At 41.5% G+C, this 19,906-nt stretch overlaps 1 protein-coding gene across 2 annotated transcripts; it reads right to left on the bottom strand.

Moving 5' to 3' along the window:
- Window positions 1-14,167: 14,167 nt before the first annotated feature.
- LOC147894225 (light-harvesting complex-like protein 3 isotype 1, chloroplastic) lies at window positions 14,168-18,463 on the bottom strand. 2 transcript variants are annotated; one of them, XM_087384599.1, is made up of 4 exons: window positions 17,923-18,463; window positions 15,151-15,288; window positions 14,764-15,052; window positions 14,168-14,561 (listed from the first exon to the last, which is right to left on the bottom strand). In XM_087384599.1, the coding sequence occupies exons 1-3, from the start codon at window positions 18,398-18,400 to the stop codon at window positions 14,799-14,801; spliced, it is 870 nt and encodes a 289-aa protein (XP_087240725.1). In that variant the 5' UTR covers window positions 18,401-18,463; the 3' UTR covers window positions 14,168-14,561; window positions 14,764-14,798. The 2 variants fall into 2 exon arrangements, with proteins under 2 accessions (XP_087240725.1, XP_087240726.1); XM_087384600.1 differs by having other exon boundaries at window positions 14,169-14,514.
- Between the last annotated feature and the right edge of the window lie 1,443 nt (window positions 18,464-19,906).

The raw sequence follows: 19,906 nt of genomic DNA, 5'->3' as shown, positions 1-19,906 counted from the left end.
TCACCCATAGGTCTTCCAAGATTTCATTCATATCCGCGCCCACATTTTAGCCCCCCCCCTCTCTCTCTCTCTCTCTCAATTTTAGCTTTGCCACACCTCCACCCACAGACCAATTTCTACATTTAGGCCGGTCTCGGACTACAAGCCGCCCGCTTCACCCCTTGGAAAGCGTTACTTGATAGATGTTTGCCCAACGAAAGCCAGCTATGAGAGTTGCAAATGCGAGACATTGTTGACAGTAGGCCCTACAAAACCGCAAGAATGTTTCCATGTACTAGACTATGATTGGTCTTGTGGGGGCAAGGGTGCAAGGTCGAAAGCAATCTCCTCAAATGAGGCTCTCGGGTGTGCTAGACATGGCCGTCGAACATTCTAAATGGAGATTTTTGACTACATGAGTTCGATTGGCCCTTATGACAATGACATACTTGACATGTTGACCTCTTCATTTGAACCCAACCTTAAGAGTCTCACACTTTAAAACTTCTTGCCGTGCAACCCCATGGCAATGGCTTCCTCCTTATACTTCATTAAATTCACTATAATCTAGTGCTTAGGTCACTAGTTTTCTTTGGGTAGCTTGCTATAGCAAATCGCAAATGTATGTCCTCACAAAGACAAGTCCCACTATTGAAATTGGATGACTTGATGATGCAATAAGGTGACATGTCCCATTCTTCAATAATGTGGCCCAACTCACCTTATCAACTCTCCAATGCCCATGATGGTGGAAGGGAAAGGAAGGGACATGGATGAGGTTAGCCTCTTTGTAGATAAACAACTCTCGATTATCACAAGGAGATATTCATCTACAAAGCAAGGACTTCACCTTTCAACTCCACGACACAGATGATGAGGACTTTGATGAGCTCCCCAACCAAGTGCCTTTTATGCAAAAGAGGGCTTCCACTTATCCCTCCTTGCCCTCAACTTTGTCATCCAACTCACACTTCACGTTGTTGTCCTCCATATGTCGTCGTTGTAAATGAAGTCCTCCCTACCTTGCCTATATCCAATCCCTTTGTAGTTACGCTTACTTTTTTTAGCCCTCTGCCATCCTCTTGCACGAATGGAGCAACCACCTACAAAAGAGGCCAAGCAATCAATGGGTTTTAACAACCTATAGATGGAGTAGCCTCTGCTCCTCTAGCTCGATCTAGAGCCATGTTCCTTCCTCCGACCCAATCCATTTCTCACATGCCTGACACTCGTATAGAGGGTGTGAATAAATCAAGAGGAAGGCCATGTGAGGTCCTAGCCATGCTTATTGTCATAGATTGGAGATAGCTTCTCCTATTTATTTGCATTGGGTTCTAATGCATTTTCATTCTACCCACTTGTAAGATTGAGCGACCATCAAAAATCGATCCTTGACATGACTGGATATCTCTGCCTTGTCAAAGAAAATGGGCCACCTTTTTGACTTCTACAATGACTGTGACCTCGAATTTCCTTCAACTTGATTTGTTCATAAGATTTACGAAAGCATAAAGCATAGGAGAGAGCAAACATGTGAGAGATGGACGAATTGGAGGAAGGAGTAGGGGCTCCAAATTTTTCTAAAGAACTAGAGGTCTCTCCATTAATAGGTTGTGAAAGTCCACTGATTTCTCAACCTCTTCTATAGGTGGCTACTCCACTTTGTTTGAAGCTTAGTTTGCAATTTGACCTTAAATGATGGGGGTGGGCCAAAAAAAAAAAGCACAACTAGGAAGGAAGTGGACACAAGCAAGATAGGGAGGGCTATGTCTATAGTAGCAACTTAGACTACGATTGGATGACAAAATTACGGCCGAGGGACAAAGAGGGATAGGTACGAGCTCCTCTATATGGAAGACACTTGGTTGGGAAGCTCATTAGAGTCCTCCATGGGTGAAGGGGAGTTGAGAGGATAAGTGCAAGGCGAGTTGCATAGAAGAAAATGCACTCTAGAGAGGACAAAAATGGAGGGATATGAGGAAGCCTCTTTGTAAAATGGCAACTTGCGATAGCAGTGAGCCATTTACCTACAAAGGGGCTAACCTCATCCCTCTGGCTTCCTTTTCCTTCCATATTCATATGCAACCCATAAAACTAAATAGTTATCTGCCAAATATTCAATTGGATAACAGAGCTGAGGTCGAGGGCAAGGAGGGATGGGTAGAAGCCCCCATCCATATGGAATACACTTGGTTGGGGAGCTCATCAGAGTCCTCCTCATCCATGTTGTACCACTCCTCCTTGGGTTAAAGGGAGTTGAAAGGAGTGCGTGAATGGTGACTTTCAATAGCAAGGCATTGTTTACCTACAAAGAGGCTAGCCATGTCCCTCTCTCGGAGGACTAGTACAACATGAATTAGGACTCTAATAAGCTTCCCAACCAATGCCTTCCATACAGATGAGGGATTCTATTGATCCCTAGTACCTACTTTCACTTGACCTCAAGTGTCACCCATCCATGTTGTACCACTCCTCCTTGGGTTAAAGGGAGTTGAAAGGAGTACATGAATGTTGACTTTCAATAGCAAGGCATTGTTTACCTACAAAGAGGCTAGCCACGTCCCTCTCTCGGAGGACTAGTACAACATGAATGAGGACTCTAATAAGCTTCCCAACCAATGCCTTCCATATAGATGAGGGATTCTATTGATCCCTAGTACCTACTTTCACTTGACCTCAAGTGCATCTCATGTTCCATGTCAAGACTACAAATGAAGCCCTTCCTACGTTGCCTATGTTTAATATATGTCCAATCTCTTCCCACCCTCATCCGCTAATGTCAAATTGCATGAAGTGGAGCAATCGTGATACAAAAGTGGTCGAACAACCAATGGATATTTGCAACTAATTGTTGTTGAAGCAACCTTTTCTCCTCTACCTCGAATCTCGATCTAGAGCCTTTGGTCCTTCCTTTAACCCATCCATGTCTCACTTGCTTGCTTGATGCTTGTATAGATATTGTGAACAAATTGAGCTGCAAGTAGCATGAGATCCTAGTCATGCCAGAAGACACAAGTCCTAATCATACAGGTAGCATAAGGTCCTAGTCATGCTAGAAGGAAAAATGAAAGTGGCCCATTTGTTCAAGAAGGTAGAAATGTCTGATCATGTCAATTTCTAAGTATTCTAATTAGGAGGGTGGTACACCATAAAAGCATCCAATGAAAATAGGACTGAGAAAATATGTCTCCCATCTATGATCATGTACATCACATTCCTTAGCAAGAGGGTGGTGAAAATGGAGCTGGGAGAAATTGTCCCCCATTTGTGATTGCATACATCAAGTTCTTTAGCAAGAGAATGTGCAAGGAGGAGGGGTTTGAAACGTCCAACAAATCACATCTAGGTACGTCTATGAAAAGATGGTTGAGCACTTCCACAATGAACCTCAATAGCACCCACAATCCATGATAGAAGGGAAAATGAAGGGAGAAGGATGAGGTTAGCCTCTTTGTAGGTAAATGACTCCCTACTAACACAAGTCATCATTTAGTGGCTTAGTGGACAAAGTGCCAATTTCCTGATTAAAGCTCAAGGATGTGCAGCTAAAATTCATAGATAAGGCCTTCAAAATATTGGCAATAGAGAGATGAGCTGCAAGCCAAAGTGGAGGACCTATTGCTATTGTTGACCAAGCCATCGAGCTCTCCCGACTTGATGCCCTCTTAAAGGACAACCAAGTCCCTAATTCGATCCCTAGAGGAGTGACGAATATAAAGATACCCAAGGGAGTGACAAGTACAATTTGGCATTGGAGACCTAGACAAAAAAATTCATTTTGAACCAACCAACTGCCAATAGTACTAAATATACACTAGGAGGGAGGCAAAAAATCTTTCTCATTGGGTAGATCACGACAATGAAGCCTTGATGGAGCAAAAATGCCTTATAGAGCAATGAGCACAAGAGCCAATTTGAGCAATCACCCTCACAAAGGATGAACCCGAAGCTAAGCTCAAAGTCGAGGGCCAAATGTCCACCTTATTGCACCTTGCATGAAGTTGTAGACTCTGCTAGTGGCCATCGGCTGAGGCCAACCCAAGAAGCTTATGTCTCCCATTACCCTAAAAGTATCAATGGATATAGGGCACCATCAAGCGAGGCAAGAAAGATTAGAAGGGTGGCATCATGCCATTGAACCACAAAAGAGGAATTGTATGAGCTCCCCAACCAAGTGCCTTCCATATAGAGAAGATCTCATACCCATCCCTTGCCTCAACCCCAAATTGTTGTCCAACTCTAGGTTTGGCAAATAGCCTCCTCCTTATTTGTAATGTGGCCCATCTCCTTGTCTTGTACTAGGGGCCTATGGCCTAGCTCACTTCATCATCTTCTTAAATCCCACCTCAAAGAGTCTTCCTCCCTCATCACACCTCCCTACTCTATATCCCATGATTTTCTCCTTCTTCTGCATGCATTATTCTCTTACATAGCTTCTTCTGGAAATTTCTTATCAACTCCCTTTAATCAAGGAGGATTGGTCCAACACGGATGAGGAGGTCTCTGATGAGCTCCTGAACCAAGTGCCTTCCCTATACAGGAGAGATTCTACCCATCCCATCGTGCACTCGACCTTAATTTGTCATCCCACTTGAGCTCCAATCGCTATTTTAAATGAAGCCCTTCCTACCCTTGTTTGCATCCACTACCTTCCTAGTTGTGCTTGCTTTTTTGTTCCAGCCCCCATCTTCTAGGCTACTCCACCAACAATTGTGAAAGTCCATCGGTTGCTTAGCCTCTTTTATAGGTGGCAACTCTACTTCCTACAACTTGGTTGTCTCTTGACACTCCAGTCCTCGAACTCAATTTAGAGATCTTGCTCCTTCCTCCCATCCATCCATCTCTCACATTCTTGATGCTTCTATAAAACTTGTGAACACGTGGTCCTAGTCATCTAGAAGGAAAAAAGAAGGTGGTTCATGTTTGGAGAAGGTAGAGATATATAGCCCTATCAAGGCTCAATCGCTACTAGTCACTTAATAACCTCCCTTCAAGAAAATGTCAAATATCATGTATTGAGTATCAAGTGTCATGTACAAAGTAGTAACTTTTATCATCTAACTCCCATTGAGGATTCGTTATATACACTACTACTTGTATGGCCTTATCTCATTACTTGGTGTATCTTATATTTGATGATCCACAAGTTATACTATACATATGCATGGTCATTTTCCCAAGCTTGAAATGAAACAACCCATGATAACAAAAAACAAACTTCTTCATATGTTTTGATTATTAACAATTATTCGCTAGTAATTGACACATGCTTTGGCAAGTAAACAGCAGATGCCTTGGCAAATAACCATGAACATTTATAGGAATATACACTATTTTATTTCATGCTATGACAAATGACCATGCATATGGCTAGTATAATCTTAGTGTATTAACTAGCAAATGGTCTCCTTCATGCTATGACAAATGATCATGCATATGGCTAGTATAATCTGAGTGTATTTCTTAGCAAATAGTCTCCTTCATGGATAATACTCATTCATATTTATATAGATAGATAGATATAGATATATTTGGTAAATGACAATAGACATTAACATTCTAGTTATATTCAAGCATGTCAAATCAACTACTCCTTGGAAAGGCTAGGGGAAACTAAGTCATATAAAGAAATATATTAAACCAAATAAACATGATGATTGGTCTAAATATGACATACCTCCACCAAATGTTGCATGCCTCTCTCTTGAAGCTTCTCTCGAAGAGCCTTTTAAACATGAGATTGAGTAGGCTACTCTACTAGAATATCCTACCAAGAGCAAGAAATCTTGCCAAAGGCTCCATGCCTCTCTCTTGTAGCCTCTCTCCAAGAGCCCTATAAAGATGAGATGGAGTAGGCTCTACTCTACTAGATTATCTTGCCAAGTTCCAAATGCATAAAATGATCGAATTAAAGAAGAAACATAAAACTATACTTATACTTACAAATTGAGCAACTAACGTGTGCCTTTGTCCTTTGCCTAAGTGTGTCAATACTCCCTTCTGCATTCTTGCGTTTGTTGCATTCATTTGGATTGTCAATCTACATTTTTTTAATTGTTTGTCAATCTACATTTTTTTAATTGTGAGAAAGTTGTCAATGTAGTTCCTAAAAAAAGACAATGTTTATGATGTGTGGAAATAATATGATTTCAATATGCATATGTGATATGGAAAAATAGTATTAGGGGATCTAGATTAAATTACCTTTTTATATCTTATTTTTGTTTTAAAGATACTCCATAGGCCTTTGATACACTCAAAGATCTCATGGGCTTCTCCATATGCTTTTTTCTTGCATTTGATTGTAATTGAAAACTTGTCAATTGCTAGTTTGCATATAAGACATTCCCAGGTATAACAATCTATTTTCATAAAATTTTCAAATTACAAGTAGCTTTAATATACAATTAAGTGATGGATTTAGAGAGCAAGTCATTAGATACACCATCACCACCACTATTACATGTGCGCATTTAGTGACTAGCATCATCATCATCATAATCAAAGGATTCTCCATGAGGTAGTCAATGTAGATTTGACAAGAAGAGCCTTTGGTGTGTGGATTGCAAAGGCAAGCTCCAGCACATGCTTTTGAATATGGCAAGCATGAGATGTTTACAAGAAGATGGCTAGGGGCTCTAGAACATAGTAGTGTTGCACAGGTACCCGTGGTATGTAAAACAAAATTCTTTTTTGGTACTTTGTATTTCCGTGCTTTTTTAATCATGAAATGGATATAACTGAATGATATTTTAGATTACGAAGGTGATTCAACATCTAATCATTGTTGAGGAAGATGAAAACATGTCAATCATCATGATGAGGTGCATAACAGATCTAATGGATCCATGAATCATTATAGGTGTGAGAAGATGTCATCATCGATAGGTATTGATCATGTTGCAACTAAGACCTCTAGTATCCTTGATTAAGAGCACTTGCCAATTCCGACTACATGCCATATTGTGCTCAGGTACATCCTAATATTTCTCATGAGCACAAGGAGCTTTCTTATTGGGGTCATCAACATATGATAGATCCATCTACTTTCTATATTCTTCACCGCTTTAGCCTTGAGTATCCATGGGGTGATTGGCAATAGATGTCTACTTACATCCTTAGTTTGTCCACATGACATGTGTATAAGCCGATACATGGTGGTTGTAGCCACCAAGAGTCTATGGAGTATACTTCAAGCAACTACGTGGTGTTTTCCATTAAAACATCATGGCTTATCGAATGCGCGAGGATCAAATAGCATAACCCACATAGGTGAACCAAATTCACTATGCCCATACTACATATGTACATGTATTTTGGCCACGTTCATTACTCTCCTCTGTAACTCTTCATCCACCATAGACCACCTTTTTAGGAGAGGAATTTTTATGAAATTGAAATTCAAATTTCCCTTATCCCTCCTTGCCCTCAACTTTGTCATCCAACTCACACTTCACGTTGTTGTCCTCCATATGTCGTCATTGTAAATGAAGTCCTCCCTACCTTGCCTATATCCAATCCCTTTGTAGTTACGCTTACTTTTTTTAGTCCTCTGCCATCCTCTTGCACGAATGGAGCAACCACCTACAAAAGAGGCCAAGCAATCAATGGGTTTTAACAACCTATAGATGGAGTAGCCTCTGCTCCTCTAGCTCGATCTAGAGCCATGTTCCTTCCTCCGACCCAATCCATTTCTCACATGCCTGACACTCGTATAGAGGGTGTGAATAAATCAAGAGGAAGGCCATGTGAGGTCCTAGCCATGCTTATTGTCATAGATTGGAGATAGCTTCTCCTATTTATTTGCATTGGGTTCTAATGCATTTTCATTCTACCCACTTGTAAGATTGAGCGACCATCAAAAATCGATCCTTGACATGACTGGATATCTCTGCCTTGTCAAAGAAAATGGGCCACCTTTTTGACTTCTACAATGACTGTGACCTCGAATTTCCTTCAACTTGATTTGTTCATAAGATTTACGAAAGCATAAAGCATAGGAGAGAGCAAACATGTGAGAGATGGACGAATTGAAGGAGTAGGGGCTCCAAATTTTTCTAAAGAACAAGAGGTCTCTCCATTAATAGGTTGTGAAAGTCCACTGATTTCTCAACCTCTTCTATAGGTGTCTACTCCACTTTGTTTGAAGCTTAGTTTGCAATTTGACCTTAAATGATGGGGGTGGGCCAAAAAAAAAAAGCACAACTAGGAAGGAAGTGGACACAAGCAAGATAGGGAGGGCTATGTCTATAGTAGCAACTTAGACTACGATTGAATGACAAAATTACGGCCGAGGGACAAAGAGGGATAGGTACGAGCTCCTCTATATGGAAGACACTTGGTTGGGAAGCTCATTAGAGTCCTCCATGGGTGAAGGGGAGTTGAGAGGATAAGTGCAAGGCGAGTTGCATAGAAGAAAATGCACTCTAGAGAGGACAAAAATGGAGGGATATGAGGAAGCCTCTTTGTAAAATGGCAACTTGCGATAGCAGTGAGCCATTTACCTACAAAGGGGCTAACCTCATCCCTCTGGCTTCCTTTTCCTTCCATATTCATATGCAACCCATAAAACTAAATAGTTATCTGCCAAATATTCAATTGGATAACAAAGCTGAGGTCGAGGGCAAGGAGGGATGGGTAGAAGCCCCCATCCATATGGAATACACTTGGTTGGGGAGCTCATCAGAGTCCTCCTCATCCATGTTGTACCACTCCTCCTTGGGTTAAAGGGAGTTGAAAGGAGTGCGTGAATGGTGACTTTCAATAGCAAGGCATTGTTTACCTACAAAGAGGCTAGCCATGTCCCTCTCTCGGAGGACTAGTACAACATGAATTAGGACTCTAATAAGCTTCCCAACCAATGCCTTCCATACAGATGAGGGATTCTATTGATCCCTAGTACCTACTTTCACTTGACCTCAAGTGTCACCCATCCATGTTGTACCACTCCTCCTTGGGTTAAAGGGAGTTGAAAGGAGTACATGAATGTTGACTTTCAATAGCAAGGCATTGTTTACCTACAAAGAGGCTAGCCACGTCCCTCTCTCGGAGGACTAGTACAACATGAATGAGGACTCTAATAAGCTTCCCAACCAATGCCTTCCATATAGATGAGGGATTCTATTGATCCCTAGTACCTACTTTCACTTGACCTCAAGTGCATCTCATGTTCCATGTCAAGACTACAAATGAAGCCCTTCCTACGTTGCCTATGTTTAATATATGTCCAATCTCTTCCCACCCTCATCCGCTAATGTCAAATTGCATGAAGTGGAGCAATCGTGATACGAAAGTGGTCGAACAACCAATGGATATTTGCAACTAATTGTTGTTGAAGCAACCTTTTCTCCTCTACCTCGAATCTCGATCTAGAGCCTTTGGTCCTTCCTTTAACCCATCCATGTCTCACTTGCTTGCTTGATGCTTGTATAGATATTGTGAACAAATTGAGCTGCAAGTAGCATGAGATCCTAGTCATGCCAGAAGACACAAGTCCTAATCATACAGGTAGCATAAGGTCCTAGTCATGCTAGAAGGAAAAATGAAAGTGGCCCATTTGTTCAAGAAGGTAGAAATGTCTGATCATGTCAATTTCTAAGTATTCTAATTAGGAGGGTGGTACACCATAAAAGCATCCAATGAAAATAGGACTGAGAAAATATGTCTCCCATCTATGATCATGTACATCACATTCCTTAGCAAGAGGGTGGTGAAAATGGAGCTGGGAGAAATTGTCCCCCATTTGTGATTGCATACATCACATTCTTTAGCAAGAGAATGTGCAAGGAGGCGCGGGGTTTGAAACGTCCAACAAATCACATCTAGGTACGTCTATGAAAAGATGGTTGAGCACTTCCACAATGAACCTCAATAGCACCCACAATCCATGATAGAAGGGAAAATGAAGGGAGAAGGATGAGGTTAGCCTCTTTGTAGGTAAATGACTCCCTACTAACACAAGTCATCATTTAGTGGCTTAGTGGACAAAGTGCCAATTTCCTGATTAAAGCTCAAGGATGTGCAGCTAAAATTCATAGATAAGGCCTTCAAAATATTGGCAATAGAGAGATGAGCTGCAAGCCAAAGTGGAGGACCTATTGCTATTGTTGACCAAGCCATCGAGCTCTCCCGACTTGATGCCCTCTTAAAGGACAACCAAGTCCCTAATTCGATCCCTAGAGGAGTGACGAATATAAAGATACCCAAGGGAGTGACAAGTACAATTTGGCATTGGAGACCTAGACAAAAAAATTCATTTTGAACCAACCAACTGCCAATAGTACTAAATATACACTAGGAGGGAGGCAAAAAATCTTTCTCATTGGGTAGATCACGACAATGAAGCCTTGATGGAGCAAAAATGCCTTATAGAGCAATGAGCACAAGAGCCAATTTGAGCAATCACCCTCACAAAGGATGAACCCGAAGCTAAGCTCAAAGTCGAGGGCCAAATGTCCACCTTATTGCACCTTGCATGAAGTTGTAGACTCTGCTAGTGGCCATCGGCTGAGGCCAACCCAAGAAGCTTATGTCTCCCATTACCCTAAAAGTATCAATGGATATAGGGCACCATCAAGCGAGGCAAGAAAGATTAGAAGGGTGGCATCGTACCATTGAACCACAAAAGAGGAATTGTATGAGCTCCCCAACCAAGTGCCTTCCATATAGAGAAGATCTCATACCCATCCCTTGCCTCAACCCCAAATTGTTGTCCAACTCTAGGTTTGGCAAATAGCCTCCTCCTTATTTGTAATGTGGCCCATCTCCTTGTCTTGTACTAGGGGCCTATGGCCTAGCTCACTTCATCATCTTCTGAAATCCCACCTCAAAGAGTCTTCCTCCCTCATCACACCTCCCTACTCTATATCCCATGATTTTCTCCTTCTTCTGCATGCATTATTCTCTTACATAGCTTCTTCTGGAAATTTCTTATCAACTCCCTTCAATCAAGGAGGACTGGTCCAACACGGATGAGGAGGTCTCTGATGAGCTCCTGAACCAAGTGCCTTCCCTATACAGGAGAGATTCTACCCATCCCATCGTGCACTCGACCTTAATTTGTCATACCACTTGAGCTCCAATCGCTATTTTAAATGAAGCCCTTCCTACCTTGTTTGCATCCACTACCTTCCTAGTTGTGCTTGCTTTTTTGTTCCAGCCCCCATCTTCTAGGCTACTCCACCAACAATTGTGAAAGTCCATCGGTTGCTTAGCCTCTTTTATAGGTGGCAACTCTACTTCCTACAACTTGGTTGTCTCTTGACACTCCAGTCCTCGAACTCAATTTAGAGATCTTGCTCCTTCCTCCCATCCATCCATCTCTCACATTCTTGATGCTTCTATAAAACTTGTGAACACGTGGTCCTAGTCATCTAGAAGGAAAAAAGAAGGTGGTTCATGTTTGGAGAAGGTAGAGATATATAGCCCTATCAAGGCTCAATCGCTACTAGTCACTTAATAACCTCCCTTCAAGAAAATGTCAAATATCATGTATTGAGTATCAAGTGTCATGTACAAAGTAGTAACTTTTATCATCTAACTCCCATTGAGGATTCGTTATATACACTACTACTTGTATGGCCTTATCTCATTACTTGGTGTATCTTATATTTGATGATCCACAAGTTATACTATACATATGCATGGTCATTTTCCCAAGCTTGAAATGAAACAACCCATGATAACAAAAAACAAACTTCTTCATATGTTTTGATTATTAACAATTATTCGCTAGTAATTGACACATGCTTTGGCAAGTAAACAGCAGATGCCTTGGCAAATAACCATGAACATTTATAGGAATATACACTATTTTATTTCATGCTATGACAAATGACCATGCATATGGCTAGTATAATCTTAGTGTATTAACTAGCAAATGGTCTCCTTCATGCTATGACAAATGATCATGCATATGGGTAGTATAATCTGAGTGTATTTCTTAGCAAATAGTCTCCTTCATGGATAATACTCATTCATATTTATATAGATAGATAGATATAGATATATTTGGTAAATGACAATAGACATTAACATTCTAGTTATATTCAAGCATGTCAAATCAACTACTCCTTAGAAAGGCTAGGGGAAACTAAGTCATATAAAGAAATATATTAAACCAAATAAACATGATGATTGGTCTAAATATGACATACCTCCACCAAATGTTGCATGCCTCTCTCTTGTAGCTTCTCTCGAAGAGCCTTTTAAACATGAGATTGAGTAGGCTACTCTACTAGAATATCCTACCAAGAGCAAGAAATCTTGCCAAAGGCTCCATGCCTCTCTCTTGTAGCCTCTCTCCAAGAGCCCTATAAAGATGAGATGGAGTAGGCTCTACTCTACTAGATTATCTTGCCAAGTTCCAAATGCATAAAATGATCGAATTAAAGAAGAAACATAAAACTATACTTATACTTACAAATTGAGCAACTAACGTGTGCCTTTGTCCTTTGCCTAAGTGTGTCAATACTCCCTTCTGCATTCTTGCGTTTGTTGCATTCATTTGGATTGTCAATCTACATTTTTTTAATTGTTTGTCAATCTACATTTTTTTAATTGTGAGAAAGTTGTCAATGTAGTTCCTAAAAAAAGACAATGTTTATGATGTGTGGAAATAATATGATTTCAATATGCATATGTGATATGGAAAAATAGTATTAGGGGATCTAGATTAAATTACCTTTTTATATCTTATTTTTGTTTTAAAGATACTCCATAGGCCTTTGATACACTCAAAGATCTCATGGGCTTCTCCATATGCTTTTTTCTTGCATTTGATTGTAATTGAAAACTTGTCAATTGCTAGTTTGCATATAAGACATTCCCAGGTATAACAATCTATTTTCATAAAATTTTCAAATTACAAGTAGCTTTAATATACAATTAAGTGATGGATTTAGAGAGCAAGTCATTAGATACACCATCACCACCACTATTACATGTGCGCATTTAGTGACTAGCATCATCATCATCATAATCAAAGGATTCTCCATGAGGTAGTCAATGTAGATTTGACAAGAAGAGCCTTTGGTGTGTGGATTGCAAAGGCAAGCTCCAGCACATGCTTTTGAATATGGCAAGCATGAGATGTTTACAAGAAGATGGCTAGGGGCACTAGAACATAGTAGTGTTGCACAGGTACCCGTGGTATGTAAAACAAAATTCTTTTTTGGTACTTTGTATTTCCGTGCTTTTTTAATCATGAAATGGATATAACTGAATGATATTTTAGATTACGAAGGTGATTCAACATCTAATCATTGTTGAGGAAGATGAAAACATGTCAATCATCATGATGAGGTGCATAACAGATCTAATGGATCCATGAATCATTATAGGTGTGAGAAGATGTCATCATCGATAGGTATTGATCATGTTGCAACTAAGACCTCTAGTATCCTTGATTAAGAGCACTTGCCAATTCCGACTACATGCCATATTGTGCTCAGGTACATCCTAATATTTCTCATGAGCACAAGGAGCTTTCTTATTGGGGTCATCAACATATGATAGATCCATCTACTTTCTATATTCTTCACCGCTTTAGCCTTGAGTATCCATGGGGTGATTGGCAATAGATGTCTACTTACATCCTTAGTTTGTCCACATGACATGTGTATAAGCCGATACATGGTGGTTGTAGCCACCAAGAGTTTATGGAGTATACTTCAAGCAACTACGTGGTGTTTTCCATTAAAACATCATGGCTTATCGAATGCACGAGGATCAAATAGCATAACCCACATAGGTGAACCAAATTCACTATGCCCATACTACATATGTACATGTATTTTGGCCACGTTCATTACTCTCCTCTGTAACTCTTCAATCACCATAGACCACCTTTTTAGGAGAGGAATTTTTATGAAATTGAAATTCAAATTTCCCTTATTAATGTATCTATTGTCACGTTCAACATTTTTGTATGATGTGACAATCATAGTTTTAGCTTTTAAGCCTTAAGAATTGAGCATTAAATTTAGTAATTTAACATATCGAAATTCATGGTTCAGCCTTGGCCTTTCATGATCCATGAGCATTGCTCAAAGCCTCCAACCTGAATGTCACCCCCCCCCCCCCAAAAAAAAAAAAAAAAAAAAGAGGAGGAAACCTTCTAGGTGAACAAAATAAGATACAACACAACATGCCAAAACATACTGATATGTGTGCCATTCTGTACATTACATGCCATTCTGGAAAGAGCCAACAACTACATTCTCATCACTTGGTTCAAAATCACCCGACCTTTCTGGGATGTATAAACTCATTGAGATACAACGTTTTCATTACATAAGACAAACTGTAACGCGAGAAGCTATCCGATTAAATTCTGATGTATTACAAGGCAAAAATAGCCGAGGACGTGAGAGAAACTTATGGACCACAATGAACCAATACACACTAAAGGCTACATGACTCTCTTGAGAAAACCAAAGGATCATTTTAATGCATCTCTCATAAGGGTCTAGAAAGCTCAGTTTGAACACAAAATCTCTCATCTCTGGTCAAATCAACCGTGGCTTACAGCCAAAGCTGCATGCAGAAAAAGAGGCAATTAACGATACTTCTGTAAGCCACAGCTGCATACAGAAAAAGAGGCAATTAACAATATTTCGCAAAGGTACCAAGGGAGTCGTAAGTGTGCTTAATATCTAGCAAGAAACAACTCTCCAAAAACATCAAGGAAGAATATGGCTCTAGTGCCCCACTTCAGCCCCAACAAAACTTAAGCAGAGACACAAACCAAGTACTGCACTACGTGCCACTAGTTGGCTAATTCACCTTCATTTCAAGGAACAGCAGAGAAACTGCACGCTTTATTGTTCATTCTTGGAGCTCGGTGTCTGCTCATCTTGCCAGGTTGCTTGCCATTGCTTATCGTAGAAATTCCATTCCTTTGCCAACTGTCTCAAATTTTCCACATCCTCATTCTTTCGAATAAATAATATCCCCAAAACAGAAATTAACAACAGAGTCTTGCCAAAAAAACTGTTTGTTTGATCTACGAGTCCAACTCCTGTCAGACTATCAACAACATAGCCCATGAAGAATCCCACCATTGCAGCACGTCCTGAAAATCCACATGGAAGCAAACAGTTACAGATGTACCTGTTCCTTAGTTTCAGGTTGTCATGTATCAGCCAATGAAGCGATGAGAACTAAACTCACCATTGAGGAGCTCTGCCTCTGGTAAATGAAACCTTTTCACCCATGCCCACCAAGGAATTGTTGAAGTTTCAAAAACCACAGGATCATCATTGCGAGATGCCTCTGGATTCTCTTCAAGCCATTTTCTTCTAAGGACCTCTACAAATACATGCAAAAATAGGGCACATATTAGCTGATTTCATATCTTGGTGGTGCCAGTAATTTCACCTTACAAAAAAGCCTTACTAAAATTCTTAAAAGTTATTTCACACTTTGCAAGACCAGAGAACTGTCAAGTGAACAGGCAACATGGGAGAAGAATAACCCCAACGATATTGGTAAGACCCATGGTCATAGAATGACAATTGTGACACAAAAGCACTCTAGAATAAGAGTATAAATAAAATGACGAACTCCATCAGAACTGAAAACTCTCAAATGACAAGTGAGTAGGTAACATGACATTATTGGTAACACCGATAGTCATAGAATGACGATTATGACACAAAAGCAGTCTAGAATAACTGAATAAAATGACAAACTGCATCAGAACTGAAAACTCTCATACAAAGTTAAGGTTTTTCCATGACCGAGGCTCCATGGGAGCTACATGTTCAGCATCCTCTGTTAAACTTGCGCCTGTGTTGCAGCTGCAGTCCTGCTGTCAGCTGCTGCGCTTCGGCAGCCATGCCTTGGGCAACAGATGCCCATGACTCGTCCACGTCTATTGACTCCTAGTCAGCTAGGAAGCACAATCACCAGGCCAGCAGAATGCACACCATGCATGATTGCATCCTGACCACTCATTGAAGCAAACCTTGGAGCAAGACCTCACACAGATGTGCCAGCAATAGGGCACTAACTTCACATATGAGTTTTGCATCCACTTCAGTAATCCAGGGTAACCAGACATGCAAAGAAGCAGATAGGATTCAATCGAAGAAGCACATGCACAACCACATGCAGAACCTCCTGTCATTTCATCTTAACTCAGAAACAAAAGGTAACAGCAGGGTTATACTTGTACCCAACATTCAAAGACGATGTCGCTCAATACTCCCTTCAGAGTGGAGGGACATTGGCAACCTTTACTGGTGTCCAAAGTGATTGTGTTCACTCTCAGACTCCCATCTAAGCAATTAATTCAATTTTAATAGCTCAGTAGCTAGCATGTCCATGCATGAGATATACCAAGTAGATCTTGCACTGTGCACAGGTTGTCCCCTGCTCCTTGGGAGCCATATCTTGAACAGCCTCTGTTAAACTTAGGCCTGTGTTGCTGCTGCAGTCATACTGTCTCCTGCTCAGCTTCGGGAATCGGCAGCCATGCCATGGGCTGCAGATGCCCATGACTCATCTACGTCTATTGATTCCTAGTCAGCTAGGCATGAGCAAGCAGCAAGCACACCAGGCATCAGTGAAGCAAACCTTGGAGAAAGGCCTCACACAAAAGTGCCAGCAATGGGTCAGAAATGAGTTTTGCATCCACTTCAGCAATCCAGGATAGCCAGACATGCAAAGAAGCAGAGGGCATACGATGGAAGGAGTACATCCACAGCCACATGCAAACCTCATGTCACTTCATCTTAACTCAGAAACAAAAGGTAACAGCAGGAGTATACTTGAGGATTGACCTATCTTTGTACCCAATGTTATATTGTCAATACACCTTTCAGACTGGAGGGACATTTGCAACCGGTACTTGTGTCCACACTCATCTAAGCAATTAATTCAGTTTTAGTAGCTCAGTAGCTAGCATGTCCATGCATAGGAAATACCAAGTAGTCCTTGCGCAGGTTGGCCCCTGCTAGATTTTAATCTTGCTTGCAGTCTCATTTGATTGACCTCTTCAACTTACCTTGATTGTGGTTGCCTCGCTTCTCCTCCTAGTCGCTTGGTCAATTGAGGACGAAAATCAAGAAGCATCCTAGTCCCTTGGTCAATTGAGCCTACTCCTTCGCACACCTGTGCCGTCTCAGCACCAAGTGCCAGGTTGGAAGCATGATCACACGCATCTGGTTCATGGCACCTGCCATGACCAGTTACAACTCCCTAAGTGATGGGTTCACCGTTGAGGTGCATGGATGGAGGATCCGCTTCTCTTTCTCCACCTAGAAGCTATCACATTCATTAATCCATGATTGCTATGTTCTGGTCGCAAGTGAAAAATAGAGCTCTTTATTGTTGCTGCCTGAGAAAGGTCAAATTGTCCCAACCGCAATAACTTCGTAAACGTGGCCTAATTTGGAATGTGAGAAAGGGACGGGAAAGAAACGGAGAATAGGTTCAAAATAGCAGCAGGATGGAGATGGACGGGGGAAGCAGAAGGGGACAGTGAGATAATTGAGAAGGGAAGATGGGGAATAAGGGGCGACGGGGAATATGCACAGTTCTCATTGTAGGCCCTTTGAGGTTTTCGCGGACATTTATAAAGCTTCCTCCTTTCCCCTCTCTACATCCCCATGTATATATATTGCATGCATAAAAACTATCAAATGCCATGTATAGCATATGTTCATGGGACGTTTAAGAGACGGTTATAAAGCTTCCTCCATTTCTTTCTTTATCCTCTCTACATCACTGCATGCATGAAAACACATCGAATCCCCATGTAAAGCATAAGTCAAACTCCTCCTCTTTTCTTCATTCAAGACCTTCGACTTCGATTCACATCCTTCCCAGAAGGGTTGTGATAAATCCAAGCACATTCTATGGCAATTTGAAACACAATTGTATTTGACTCAGCAGATGTACAATGAGAGGTGTGGGCGTTGGGAGGCAGAGGGAGCCTACCTGCGTCGATGACGGCATCCCAATTGACTTTGCCCCCACTGGAAAACTGCTGCAGGTCCCAAGTCCCACTCCGCCATCTGGGGTCTTGAAAAGCCCCCGAGAGGGCGACTCGTGGGGCAGGTTTCCCCAGGGCAGAAGGGCTAGGATCCTTGCCAGCAGCCTTCTCGCCAGAGAGGGTACCACCGCGCTCGAGGGGGGAGAGCTTCTTGGGTTTGGGGGAGGGGTCGACGCCAGGGGTGCTGGGCTCTTCGTCGAGGAGGGCGACTTGGGAAACGACGGAGTCAGAGGAAGGGCCAGAAGCACTGTTCATGGGGTCATCGGATTGGGCACGAAGGGGGGGAAGGGAGGGGGAGGAGCGGGAGGGGAACCAAGGAAGAGGGTGCTGTGGGAATGTGAGAAGGCGAGGGTGGCGAGAGAGCAGGAGGGAGGAGGAGGAGGAGGAGGAGCAGGACGCCATAGCCATCAAGGCTGAAGCCATAGCTACAGGCTACAGCTACACCTCCTCAATTGCCCAGCTTTGAATCACACAGCCACAGTGTGTGTATTTTGAGTGGGAACTGGTTTCACAAAAAAAAAAGTGTGTATTTGAGTAGGCTCTCATCATCTTTTGTTTTTACGAGTAACCTGACCCGTCTACGACCGGCTAGTGACCCGCTCCGCCGGGTCTCATGATGCTAAAATGTCTGAAACCAGCAACATATTCTAACCAAAAAAAATGTCTATGACATAGTACTTCAAAATATTACATCCGAAAGTAAAACCAGAGAACTCATTGATATGTCCAAATACACATCCCCATACAATGTCATAACTAAACATACAAAATCTACAATAGACACACAAACATCCCTAAAGGGAAAAGTCTGCGGCCATGTACTATAGGGAAAAGCTTGCGTCAACCATATACTCCACATCCACCATGTCCAAAAAATAATTCTGTATGACAGAGTACTTCAAAATATCACATCCAAAAGTGCAGACAGATGTCTGAACATGCAATAGCTACATCAAAGAACTGATTGATATATCCAAATACACAGCCGCAAATAAAGTCATAACTGAACATACAAAATCTACAATAGACACACAAACATCCCTAAGGGAAAAGTCTACGGCCATGTACTGCACGGAAAAGCTTGCGACGGCCATTCACTCCACGTCCACCATGTCCACCGCGTCCACCACGGCTACGAACATACAAACGAAGTACCAGCAATCGTATATGGACCAGCATCACATAGAAAGATAATTGAGGAACTATAATTATTGAGCCATAAAACTTTTATACATGTATGTTGGTAAAACCCAACTCATTCTTTAGAGTACTTACTCAGACGCAAAGGGCTGTCAACAATGCTCACATAGGTGTACGTGTAGTCCCCATTTTGCCCTCGATAGAAAAAATCGTGTCTCCTCATGTCGAATGGGAGTTTAAGGTTGGTCGGAATGAATGTTATCATTCGAATAAACGTTCTATCACCAGCATTGGTACCAGTAATGATTTCAGCTTCTAACACTTTCGTGTGAAACTCTTTCCAAATACATATCCGCAAACAAAGTCATAACTGAACATACAAAATCTACAATAGACACACAAACATCCCTAAAGGGAAAAGTCTGCGGCCATGTACTATAGGGAAAAAGCCTGCGCCGACCATGTACTCCACATCTGCCATGTCCAAAAAAAATTTCTCTATGACAGAGTACTTCAAAAATATCACATCCAAAAGTGCAATCACATGTCTGAACATGCAATAGCTACATCAAACAACTGATTGATATATATCCAAATACACAGCCGCAAATAAAGTCATAACTGAACATACAAAATCTACAACAAACACATAAACATCCCTAAGGGAAAAGTCTGCGGCCATGTACTGTAGGGAAAAGCCTGCGACATTCGCCACATCCACCGTGGCTATGAAAATACAACGGGGTACCAACAATCGTATCTGGGCCAGCATCACACAGAAAGATAATT

This window comes from Dipteris shenzhenensis, chromosome 14 (assembly GCF_047967505.1).
Source record: "Dipteris shenzhenensis isolate YYH24624 ecotype China chromosome 14, Dip_SZ_1.0, whole genome shotgun sequence".
NCBI lineage: Eukaryota > Viridiplantae > Streptophyta > Polypodiopsida > Gleicheniales > Dipteridaceae > Dipteris > Dipteris shenzhenensis.
The sequence above is the reverse complement of the archived record's forward strand: the minus strand, read 5'-3'. Positions and strand labels throughout refer to the sequence as shown.

Coding starts and splice junctions, on each gene's coding strand:
- LOC147894225 (XM_087384599.1), bottom strand. CDS start 18,400: ATGGCTTCAGCCTTGATGGCTATGGCGTCCTGCTCCTCCTCCTCCTCC. Junction 15,289..17,922: donor GGATGCCGTCATCGACGCAG/GTAGGCTCCCTC, acceptor ATGTATTTGTAG/AGGTCCTTAGAAGAAAATGG. Junction 15,053..15,150: donor AGAGGCAGAGCTCCTCAATG/GTGAGTTTAGTT, acceptor GTGGATTTTCAG/GACGTGCTGCAATGGTGGGA.